Source organism: Thermobia domestica, chromosome 1 (assembly GCF_964235325.1).
Source record: "Thermobia domestica chromosome 1, izTheDome1.hap1.1, whole genome shotgun sequence".
NCBI lineage: Eukaryota > Metazoa > Arthropoda > Insecta > Zygentoma > Lepismatidae > Thermobia > Thermobia domestica.
This window is the reverse complement of record NC_137454.1, coordinates 59504513-59517697: the sequence shown is the minus strand read 5'-3', so window position 1 is coordinate 59517697 and position 13185 is coordinate 59504513. Positions and strand designations below refer to the sequence as shown.

The 13185-nt window shown below is 35.1% G+C and overlaps 1 protein-coding gene across 1 annotated transcript; it reads right to left on the bottom strand.

The window, feature by feature from the left end:
- Nucleotides 1–8874: 8874 nt before the first annotated feature.
- Nucleotides 8875–9516, bottom strand: LOC145684029 (zinc finger MYM-type protein 1-like). The gene has a single exon (XM_081755885.1). The coding sequence runs from the start codon at nt 9514–9516 to the stop codon at nt 8875–8877; it is 642 nt and encodes a 213-aa protein (XP_081612011.1).
- Nucleotides 9517–13185: the final 3669 nt, after the last annotated feature.

Sequence of the window (13185 nt, the reverse complement as noted above, 5' to 3'; positions counted from 1 at the left end):
ATTATGTAATTAAATGCTGTAGCAATGAAGTAGCGTCAAATTTAGTAAACATATATAACGCGTCGTTAAAAACGGGAATATTTCCTTCAAAATGGAAGCAGTCATACGTAGTGCCAATATACAAACATGGTGATCAAAACGACGTAAAAAATTATAGGCCTATAAGTTTAGTAAGTGTTTTCTCTAAGATTTTTGAAATAATTGTGCACAAACATTTATATTTTAATGTAAAGAATATATTAAGTGATATGCAACATGGTTTCTATAAAGGTAGATCAATTGCAACAAATCTTATCCATTTTACTGATTATACATACTTTGCACTAAAAAGTAATCTGCAGGTAGATGTTATATATATCGATATGTCAAAAGCTTTTGATTCCATTGATCACAAATTACTTCTAAGTAAGTTATCAAACATTGGCCTATCATTATCATATATTAGTTGGTTTCAAAGTTACTTATCAAATAGAACTTTTAAAGTAAAGATAGGGAATGTAAAATCTAGTCAAGGTCAAATAGGGAAGGGGATACCTCAGGGATCTTCCCTGGGGCCACTTCTTTTTTCTCTATTTATCAATGATTTACCAGCAAAAGTCGAATACTCAAAAATACTTTTATACGCAGATGACATAAAGCTTTTTAGAGTAGTTAATAACGAGTATGATAATTATCTGCTGCAGAAAGATTTAGATACAGTAAATCATTGGTGTGAGAATAATTTATTAATGATCAACTCTGAGAAAACTAAGCATATGACATTCACTAATAAAACTCAATATTTTGTTAGCAAGTATAAAATCAATGGAGTAACAATAGACAAAGTTCAGCAAATTAAAGATCTCGGTATTTTGTATGACAGACAATTAAAATTTGCTATTCACATAAATGACGTTGTGCAATCAGCAAGAAAAAAAATAGGTTTTATATTTTATCAATGGCCTGATTTTATAAATGGTAGTTCGTATGTATACTTGTATAAGACACTTGTTAGATCTAAATTAGAATTTGGTTCAGTTGTCTGGAATAGTCTATCCAACACACTTGTTAACAAAATCGAAGCTGTACAGAAATGTTTCGTAAGGCTACTGTGTTATAAAATGAAAAAAGATTACTATGCACATGAATATGGATATTGGTTAACATTTTGGGGGCTTCAAGAACTATCGGAAAGGAGGAAAGTTACTGATAAATTATTTATTCAAATGGTGTTGGAAAATAAATATAGTAGCGAATATTGCTTAGAAAATATAGGAATAAGAGTGCCGACTTATAGTGTTAGGAATCAATCGACATTGGTTGCTTTAAACTTAAAACGTGAAATACTAAGAAGGATGACAATGTCTTACAATTTAAAATGAACAAATGTTAGGATAAATATCAGAACATTTCTTACAAAATTAAACTGTTTTAACTTTATGACAAGGGTTCTAGCTGCTTATCTTTATTTTATTGTTATTGTGTATATTCAGCGTATTTTTATGTTATAATCTTTTACTCAAAGAACCAGTCTTTTACGTTAAAATATGACAATAAGTGAAAGAGATTTTTGCATGTCAAGGTCAAATTTTAAGTAAGGTTGTTTCATTATTTCAAATGGTAGTTAAATAAGACTTTAATTTGCATAGTTCTTTTAATCGTATATTTTGAGACTGACAGCTTTCTTTTATTTTTTGTTTTATATATCAGTTTGAAGCTTATAATTTTAATATATTAATCTTCTGACAAAGGCTTTAACCTGCTCTAATAGTCATTTTATGTTATATAATTTCTGGTCTGTTTAAAATGATTATATAATGATTTTAACATAGTGCTGTATTTTTGCTTATGAGCTGTTCATAGCACTTAAAATAAAGTTATTATTATTATTATTATTATTATTATTATTATTATTATTATTATTATTATTATTATTATTATTATTATTATTATTATTATGAGAAAGATAAAAATCCAAGTAATTGTGGTCTGGAGGATTGTGAAAGATATTTAACCATTTAATGTCCTCCCGTATTTTCGAAAAGAAGTCACGACCTAATTTCAGGGGCGTCGTTTAGGGGGCAGAGGGTAATTTCCCTTCCCTGAGTTTGAAAAACAATATACTTTGTTCAACTGTCTACTAATATACTAGTAAAACCCGTGAAAATCTTATGTCGGTGGGAGCCTTCCCCTCCCCCCAAGCCAAATCTGAAATGATCTAAAATGACACCTCTTCTTCCTTTTAGTAGCATTTTAGCTTTTCTATTACTACAAAACATGAAAATATTATTTGTTTTGATGATACTATTATTATTGGAAAACTACGAAAAACAACAAATACGAAATGAAATTAGATGACAAAATGGATTACATAAAATTAATCTACATACATTGTAGGCCTACACCACGCTTGTACAGACTACTTCAAAATTTTTGTAGCACAACCTTTCCCAGATACCTCCTTTAAATATTTCTTTTTTTCTCTTGTTATTTAACAAGTCAATATGACATATGCACTTCGAGTCAAATGGAAATACGTCTTATTTATATAAGAGCAACATGACATGAACTTTTATCAACGCTGAACAGAAAATTTAAAAGAAAAAAGTATATATTACTTACCAATAGCAGGAGAGACCACATTCAGGATTATCACAATAAAGATTAGTATCAGTCTGCCAACGTCCTCATATTTCTGATAACTAAAACCATTTCAGATTTCACTCGCACAACTAAATTTTTTTCTAAGTTTGATTTGAAGTACGAATTTCTCTACTTTATTATTCATTATACGAATCACAGTTAATAAAGTACTACTAATACAGAAACTTTGCATATCTGGGAAGTTTGTTTGATAATGGCTCTTTTCAAAGTCACGTGGTTAATTAAAAAACACTAAATTTGCTTCATCTAAATTACTCTAATAAATATTAAAACAAGATTCACATAGCACACGAATAATAACCAATCAATACTTTAATTAGTGCTCTCAAACGGGTCGGGTCAGGTCAACTCGAGTCGGGTTATCGGGTCGGGTCAGTCGGGTCAGCTCGGGTCGGGTTGGGTCAATCGGGTCAACTCGGGTCGGGTCAATCGGGTCAGCTCGGGTCGGGTTGTCGGGTCGGGTCAATCGGGTCAGGTCGGGTCGGGTCAGTCGGGTTATCGGGTCGGGTTGTCGGGTCGGGTCAGTCGGGTTATCGGGTCGGGTTGTCGGGTCGGGTCAGTCGGGTTATCGGGTCGGGTTGTCGGGTCGGGTCAGTTCACTTTGGTCAACTGAGTTTAGGTTGAGTTTAAACTCGGCTGGAGTCGAAAGCTGCTGTTTTCACTAGCTGCCTAATTAAAAATAGCAATTTTCAATTGATTTTATAGAAACCATAAATCTATTTTGAACACTTGCAGCTAGTGTTTTTATGATAAATGCTTATTTTTCTACTTGTGAGTATTTTAATTTTTAAATGTGGAAGATTGATTTTACCAGTCGACTGTAATATTAATATCTACGCCAATATGGAGTCTGGATTTAGAACAAAACTAGAAGTTGTTTAAGCAACGCCAAAAGAGAGATTGGATATGGACGACCAAGCCCAAGCAGGGCCGCGGTGGCTCAGTGGTTGAGAATTCATCTCTGGTGCATGGTGTCCAGTAGCGTAGCTAGAGTTTTTTTCAGGGGGGGCGCAATAAAGGGCCCAAGAGGATTTTGAGGGGGACATCTCCAATATATATATATATATATATATATATATATATATATATATATATATATATATATATATATATATATATATATATATATATATGTGTGTGTGTGTGTGTGTATTCAAGGTGAATGTTTCCATCTTTATTGTTCATGATTTTACTCTTTGGAAAACAGTAAAAATATAAGAATTTAGTACCTTAAACAACTAGGATTCATTAATGCAATTGATTTCTAATATAAGTAAATAGTTATTTAATCATGGCGTTTAAAATATGTATAGCTGGTTGACTTAAGTGGAAGCAAATACACTTTTACAGGTAAAGAAAATAACTTATAGGTTCATGCCTCTATTTGAAGATGATCTTTCTATTCGTGTGGGCAGCAGCAAACATATCCACAACTTGTTAAAGATCTAACGATTTACCAATTTTCTTCTCAATATAAAGTAACACTAAGTTTTTCAACCTATCATGAGTCATTGACTTGCGTATACAAGTCTTTAATCTTTTTAAAGAAGAGAATGACCTTTCACATGTAGCACTAGAAACTGATATAATCACAGAGATGATACCTAGCTTGTAGGTTTCTATGCGTTTTTGTAGACACAAAGAAGATCAACGAAATTCGTTAAGGAATCAGCTTTCGTTTTCTTCTCGTCTTCATACAACTTAATTGTTATAGCAACCCACATTATGCATTATTTCTTGTTTAATTATGCTTTTTTAAATTATGCTTTATTGTTAATTTCAATGATTATTTTACATTAATCGTGTATAATGTATATTTATTATACATCAAATATTCTAAATATCTTGATCTATTTATTGATTTTTTTTTGCAACTAGTTTCTCTCATATTTAATGAACTTTCTACTTAATTCATTGTAAAGAGATGTGCTTTGCTCGAATAAATTTTTTCTATCATTTGTGTGCGCCTTACAGGTACATATATACAGAAAGGGAAAGTAAAAGATGCCACCAAAAAGTACAGAAAGTGCTTAAGTTCAAAAAGTAAACATAACAATACAGTGATGACGCCAGAGGGGGGCAAGGGGGCGAGCGCCCCCCTAGTAGCTACTTCTGCCCCCCTGACAGCCACCTAGACTGCCCCCCCCCCCCCAGACTCGTACAATCTTTAAACATTCTTCATGTAGTATTATATATCAGTATCATAACCAATCTCATTGACAAATTGTAGTCTACTTTCCATGAATTTACTATGTGGCAGATTAATCCTCAAGCTTTCTTCTTTGAGCGTCTGGGTATGCACGCATATTTCTGTTTTCTAATTTAGCCCCTTTTGAGGTAAATTTTAGTTATACTTCTTTCTTATGATTTTTAATAATTGTGCCTAGCGAACAATAGTAGATTTGGTCGACTTGTTTTCTTCTCATTGGATCAACTCCGATTGGAAACAAAAGAAAGGTAAAACCAGTTACGTAACTTGTTTGTATTTGTCCATATTTGAAGTTTTCAGTTTCATATTTTGTTTTATTTAAAACTTCTTTTTTCTGAAACATTATTCTCGGCTTCCAATATTCAGAGGAAGTGCTTATAACAGCTTAGTTTGCAACTACCAGGGCTTAATTTTTTGAAGGAGATAAAAAGAGTTGTGTTTTCCCTTCCTGCAAATGATAATAAAATTATGGAATGAAATTGATTCCCAATAAAATGTATTGTCAGACTGCTGATCTTTAGTTAGTAATTGGTTTATACTAGTGCTCCTTTACTTATTTTGTTTCAAAGTACTGACGTGACGTCTACCATATTGACTAGGAACTGCTGAAAAATTCGTAGCCCAACCCAGAAGGAGTGCACGTGGATTGGTGAAGTTTTACTTCTTCTCTTCCCCCGAGAGTCAATATACTACCTTGTACAGTGCTCCAGCTTTTGCAGAAAAGTTTAAAAAATCTAGATTTCCTCGCACCAATGTTCGTAGCACTACCCCTATCAGATCTAAAATGGCATCTTTCAAGTGTTATTTAAGTTTGGGAAATAAGTACACGTAATAGTTAGACGGAGCTAAATCTGCGGAATACGAATGATGATCTAGACATTGAAATCCTAGATTATGCAATGTCAGTTATGTTCGCAGGGGCTTGATGGACAGGTGTATTCTCCTGAAGGAACAGAATTCCTTTCTTTTCATTTTCCGCAGCGTTGAACTTTGAATTTTTCTTTCAGTTTTGTAAGTAATGTAGAGATTCTGGATTAAATATCTGACCATTGAGAAGGTAGTCTACCACTCCACACTTATACCAGAAGAATGTTCCAAACAGTTTCTCAACCTACTTCTGTGTCTTGAACTTCTTGGGGCGATGGAGAAATGAGTGCTACTACTCCATTGGCTGTTGTTCCGATTCAGGATCATAGTGGTACAACCATATTTCATCTATGGTTACTATTCGTCAGCGAAATTGATCAGCATTACGGTCAAATTGGAAGAATACTTCTCTTAATGCCGTTACCCTTTTATTCTCCTGACATATATTTTGGGAACCCATTATGCCGAGAACTTGCGCATACCCAAGCCATTCTGAATTATGCTACCGACAAGTTCCAAAGAAATGCCCAGAATCCCTGACACAAGTTTTGCTGAGAAGGTAAAAACTGAGAAAGCGGGGTTCAGACCTCAGACTATAATAAATATAAATAGCTTAAATTATTTTTGTCACACAAAAACTGGGGTGGCCTAGGCCCTCCAGCCCCGGGCTATATCCACCACTGGCTGAAATGCTGCAGTTTTCAAGAATAATGTCACAAATTGCATCCATGATTCCAGGAAGAGTCATTGCTTTTAATCATCCTGGATGTAAAGCATAATTTGTTGAGAAATTGCTACGTTTATACTAAGCCACTTACTTCTTCACCACTATATATAACGGAGGAGAGTCCCGTGGTGTTTCACTGATTTCCTAATTAATTTACTTCGGTGACTTTCCTTGGTGGAACAAAAATGTTATAACAGTAAGAATCTGGAAGTTCGTGAAATTATCTGTTTGTACATACAGAGATATGTTTTTCTAAACTACGGTTTCATTTTTCTACCTAGTACCTACACTCCTTCTGGATTGGACTACGACATTTTCAGCAGCTCCTCCTAAATTCTCTCTCTCTCTCTACATATATATATATATATATATATATATATATATATATATATATATATATATATATATATATATATATATATGTAGAGAGAGAGAGAGAGAGAGAGAGAGAGAGAGGGACAGAGCGAGAGATACGTAGCATATAGACGAATGTGTTACTTGTAGCGTACGCGAAAGTAATTCAATTTATGTTTAGGCTTCAAAAGTTTCATTGAAAAATATTTCATGTGCAGACGTTACTTATTTGTTAGTTACAAATTTTATTTGAAATAAGTTTAATTTATAATCATATAGATCTAACATAAAAACAGCAACGAAATACACAATGTAATGTAAAATAAGTCAAACGTAATACATATGTCATTTTTGGTATGGCAAATAGCCGCCCCCCGAAAATGTATCTGCCCCTCTTTTGCCCCCTAAAAACTTAAAGCTGGCGTCGTCACTGTAACAATATAGTATGGAGTTCTTGCATACTATTCATTGTTGGCGGAAAAATTTCTTCTTTTACTTTCTTTTCTCCACATCAAAGGATTACACCGAAAAGTTTACAGAATGAAAATAAGCTTTTCATTGTTGCATTGTTATGTTCTCAATGATTTTGCATTGTAAATATTGGCTTTAAAAAATATTAACACAGTATGTTAAACTTTCAGTTAAAGAGAATTTTCCAAGAATTGTGCTATATATTTTAAATTATGCTTTATGCTTTATTTTCCAAAATTATGCTTTTAAAACTAGTTTCCCAATGTGAGTGCATTTTGGCGTTCACCCAGTGTCGTGACCATAGTGCTCTCAAACGGGTCAGGTCGGGTTGTCGGGTCGGGTCAGCTCGGGTCGGGTTATCGGGTCAGGTCAATCAGATCGGATCACGGTTCGGGTCAGTCGGGTCGGGTCGGGTCATCGGGTAGGGTCAGTCAATTCGGGTCACGGGTCGGGTCGGGTCGGTCTTCAACCCGACCCGACCCGACCCGTTGAGAGCACTAACTTTAATGCGTTACTTTTTGAACAAAAATTATACACGTCTTGGCTCTTTTCCGAAGGCATCCAACACAGCAGATATAAATTCTGTTTTGTTATTTTGTACAGTTTCTCGATGGAGACTCATCATGCATAATCCTGTTAATCGTTCTTCAGACATGGTAGGTCATAACCAAGTTTTAACACGCCTTAATGTACTAAAACTTTTTCAACGGTACAAGTTGTAGCAGGAAGTGTAATAGGAATTTGAATTGCCTCTTTTATTGCTGGGTAAAATGTAGATTGGTCCATCAAGATAAAAAGAGTGAGTTTTTCTAAATTGGCAGAATGCAGATTTCTATATCTCCACAAATCAAACCATTCTGCCTGAGAAATGAAATTTTCTATCTTGTACGTTCGGCTTACTTCTTCCAACTTCTGCAAGAACTGAGACTTAGAAAGATTTCTCATCTCGGATGGATGTAATACAAACATAGAGAAACCTGCTATTTAGTGACTGTAAAAGAGAATCGATGTATGAGACAAAAATTGCTCTGCGATAATATTCTTCAGTGCAAGTAGATGGGGGATTAGCATGATGAACTTGTCGAGAAGAAGTTCTTGGAGCTGTTAAGTGAATATCAAGTGCTTTCGCTACACTATTGCAATTTTGGAAAATCGCTTGAAAAGTTTCTTCTGCGTTTACTCTGTGATTTCTAAATATACCAATCAACTCATCGATATGAGACTTTGCTGCCAAAGTCCAATTGGATTTCTTGTAAAATATGCGCCACTGACTCAATATAGGAATAATAATTACTGATAATTACCGAAGAAACTATGAAACTACCTGTAGATCGTGTACAGAAAAGGCGATAAGCATTGCTTCTTATATGTGAAACAGGAGAATTTATAGATAAGTCTCCTAATGCACGCACTATTTGAACGAAGTGTTAAGAAAATATTCTTATGCTATTGTATTTAGAAGTCCATCTAGTACCTGAAAGAAGTGGGATGCTAGGAATAAGTTTCCTTCTCAATGGGCTTTCACGAAAGAAACTAATGATTTCTTTAACAGTGTCGACGGTGTTGCGTATGTCGGAAACGGAACACAATTTGTTAACAAGATTTAGCTTATGTGAAGCGCGGTGGTAAAAAAATGTTTTTGGACATTTTTCCTAATGATACTTTGCACTCCGTTACTACACTCTGCCATGGTAGAGCAGCCATCAAAGCCTTGTTCAGATAAACCGGTCTCCTCTAAAACCTTTTGAATTGTCTTAGCAATGTTTTCAGCATTGGACCCATTTAACGGAATGAATCCCATGAAGTCTTCGCGTACCTTATTTTCATAGGGGCCATAAAATCGAATTCCTATCGATAATTGTTCTATACCTGCAATATCGACTGTTTCGTCTGCCAGCACGCGGCAGTACTTGGAAGACATAATCTTAGGTTTTACACAATTTCGGAATAAAACATTACCGGTAATTGATATAAGCTCATTCTGAATACGTACTGACACATACTTGGCGTTTTCAGGGAGAGTCTCAAAGTGCTGTTTTAATAAACCACCATCAGAATCCGCCCTATATTGGAGAAGATCATAGAAATTACCGGAATTGGAATCCTTCCCTCTCAAAGATAAGTCATGTATTGCACAAAATGTAATTGACTCAATAATAGATGATAGCTTTTTCCTGTTCTCCTCAACTGGTTTCTGAGCTGCTTCATTTACTTTCTGTTCAACAGGTAAAGTTTTGTTAGTCATAACGTTTGAAAAAGCTTGAACACGTTCTGTGGATGCGATATGCCATTCAAATTTTTCGTGGTAGACGAGGTGGCTCAGTGGTAGAATGTTCACCTCCGGTGTTTGGGGTTCCAGGTTCGATCCCAGCTAGCGCCGTGTGGACTTTGTGGTGGACAAACACCGTGCTAGTGGGTTTTCTCAGGGTTCTCCCGTTTCCTCCCACTTTCTTCATTCCACCATTTCTCTCATCTCTCATTATCACCGTCTCCTTTAGCCTAACCGGCATAACTGTGGGACGTAAAAGTTAAAGATTTCATTTTCAAATTTTTCGTGTGAACGAGCACAGGCAAAAAAGTCATTGTAATTTTGGATGGAGTTACAACAAAAGACACCTGAAATTCCCTTTTTATAGGTGGCCGAAATAAAACACAATGCCTACATAACCCTCCCTGTAGCTTTCTAGAGTGCGAAATCCAAGGAAACTGACTAAACCATTTGTATAGAAAAGGACGCTTTCCAGTCAGCATCTTGTTTAAATTTATACATTTGGATAGGCTGCCATGGAGATACTAGGAGATAATACCTGTCAGTGTCCGATAAACATGCCTAGGAATTTAAATCAACATAATTCCCAACATCTTTGGAATCATAGTTGTTCACGGCACTTTAAACTCTGTCAGAAAATGTGGAATCAAATTTGGGACATTTGGAGGAAAATACACTCACTTCGCTGTCATTTGATAACTCCACTTCTCCACTATCACTTAACTCCACTTCTCCACTATCACTTAACTCCACTTTTGCACCAACACTTACTGCAGAAGAACTATCTTTACAAAAGGTAGTTTCTTCCAAGAATCTTATGTTTCTTTTAAGAATATATCAATCTTTGTTTTTCCTTTTCCTGTGCATTGTCGGAGCAGAGAAAAAGGCTACAAATAGCTTAATTACACGTACAAATTAAATAAAATTGGAAACAAATATCAACAGGCGGTTTCCACACAATTAAGAACTCAATTGAACCAACTTGACCTCTTTTACTTGAAACATTGACTAGCTATCACAAATAGAAATTTATAATGTTTAACTGGCAACAGATGTTGTATTTTATTAGCATCCCTTCCTTATCAGCCGAAAATAACATTCCATACAAAGGAAGTTTTGTAGGTAGGTCATTTACCCAACCTTGAAATATGGATTAGCGAGTAGTCATTATTGGTGACAAGTAGCAGGTTATAGCTTTATGGGTCTTGCTTTTGAATATGGGTAAGGAGGAGGAGAGAGGGAGGCAATAACTACCTTCTCTTTCCTTGTTCCAACAAAGAAAAAGAGCGAGCCATCCCCAAGCCAGCGAACTCATGTCCCCCCTTTATTTTAAAAATGTTCCGTTTTGCGTGCTTGTCCTTGCTCTCCTGGGACGACACAAATAACGCCTTTGTTCGATTTATATAGGAAACCGCCCGCTGAATTCAAATATTTATTTTCAATTGTGCACTTGACCCAACCCAAGTACGAGTTTGTAGGGATTTCATATAAGCAACGCAGAGATTGACACACACACACACACACACACACACACACAGAGAGAGAGAGAGAGAGAGAGAGAGCAATGCATACTTTTAACGATGAGTGTGTCATCTCCTCTTTCTTCAAAGAAGTTTTGGTCACTTAGGGAGATGGAGTATTTCTAATGCTACCTTATTTTCCTGACATATGACTTGGAAGACCCACCAAGAGGTCTGTTCTTGAGTGCCAAGAAAACAATTTCAAGATATTGTCATAATAAGCATTTTACATATAAGCCTATATATATATATATATATATATATATATATATATATATATATATATATATATATATATATATATATATATATATAAACTAGCACACAAGGGGAAATGTGTAGATAAGATAAACAATATGAAGCTCCAGTTTTATAAAAATCCTTCTTTCTTTAAAAATATACATACATTATTTATATGAAACAATTACTTCTTATTTTAGAGATATTAGTCTGTACTCAATAGATTCCAGGGGGGTCGGTCGACCCGTTCGACCCCACCTGCGAACGCCCATGAGTCTACTAAAATGACTAAAAATGTGATTACATAATACTTGAACAACTCTTATCTAATGGAAGAAAGTAAATTACTATATAACACTTGTTTTCATTTTAAGCATTTCAAAGATTTTCTTGTAGCGTCCCGGATTTTCATTTTTGAAATACGGTAACCCTATTTTTATTGTGAGTAATATCCGTCTGGGCAGAGATCTTACTTTCTGTTCTGATAGTCGACTGTGGCATAGGAGAGCCTTCGTTGTATCCAAATGATATATCGAATCTATCGAATTCAAGACCGACGAAAACATGCTGATTGTACGAACAAGCTGGTGCGAATATACCTTGTGTAGAATCAAAGCGATGTAATTTTCAATGTGGAAAATATCTATAAAATCGAAAACATGCGAGTAAATAAAGTATAAATACACATTTTAGAAAGAACGGGAAAACAAAAATGATTTTTTATTGTTATATTTAATTTAGGGCACTGTAAAAGTTAAGGTGCAGTTTTACTATACGTATCCATAGATTGTAAAATGTACAGAAAAATTTGGGCAAGTCTCTAATATGCCCATTTCATGTCGAGAACGGAACCTAATCAACCCCTGCAGGGCTTCTTACCCGTTTCTACTATTACCTGGCCCGTATTTAGATAAGTACTATTCTGTGCTTGAGGTCAGAGTGGCAGAATTTAGGGGGCTGCAAAATTTTGGATTTTTTAAGATTCACAATAAAGTAATATTTAAAACTAGCAACCCGCAGAGTCCCACGTAAGCACGAGAAAATATGTTAATATGTTTAATTCGCTCTAATTACAGCAATTACTAATTAGCTAGTTTATGTGATTATTTTTAAAAGGTAATCCTCTCCCACCTAGGGGCGTCATTTAGGGAGAGCAGGAAGGGGCACTTCCCCCCTAAGAGTTAGAATAATACATATACTTTAATCGATTGTCTACTAATATACTAGTACAAAACGTGAGTCTTATCTCGGTGGTACTCTTCCCTTAAGCGAAGTCTGAAATGACGCCTCTGCTCCCACCCCCACACCAAGGAATGAGGATGAACATCATGGAAACTGATACCGCTAAACTTAGTGACTTCCAAAACTATTAATTCAACACTAATATCTGTTGATTACTTTTAAGATCTCGCTCCCTCCCTGGGAGTTGAATTAAATTGAAACTGTCACTATTCATCTCAGAGACCCCAAAAACTATGAATTCAGCTTTCATATTGGTGGCTTTGAAAAATTTTTTAAAGGCCCCATGTTATTCTTATGGGGACTTTGCACCCCCATATTTCAGCTCAGGTGTGATCTAGGTACCTGCAACAGGCCATTTGGATCATAACTCTGAGAGCCTTAAAACATTAAAAATTTCATGTTTCTATCTATTATTGTTCTTGAGTTGAAAAGAGATACAAACAGATAACTGATTGTATTATTAATATAGGTTTTATTAAACCATTACTGACCTTGAATAATGTAAACAATTATTTTTCTTATATGTTATCATTGATACTGACGCAAGGGGCGGCAAATTATTTAGAGTACAGGGGCGCACAATATATAAATACGGGCCTGACTATTAATACTACTACTACTTACACCATGGATCCGTATAATA

Coding starts and splice junctions, on each gene's coding strand:
- LOC145684029 (XM_081755885.1), bottom strand. CDS start 9,516: ATGACTAACAAAACTTTACCTGTTGAACAGAAAGTAAATGAAGCAGCT.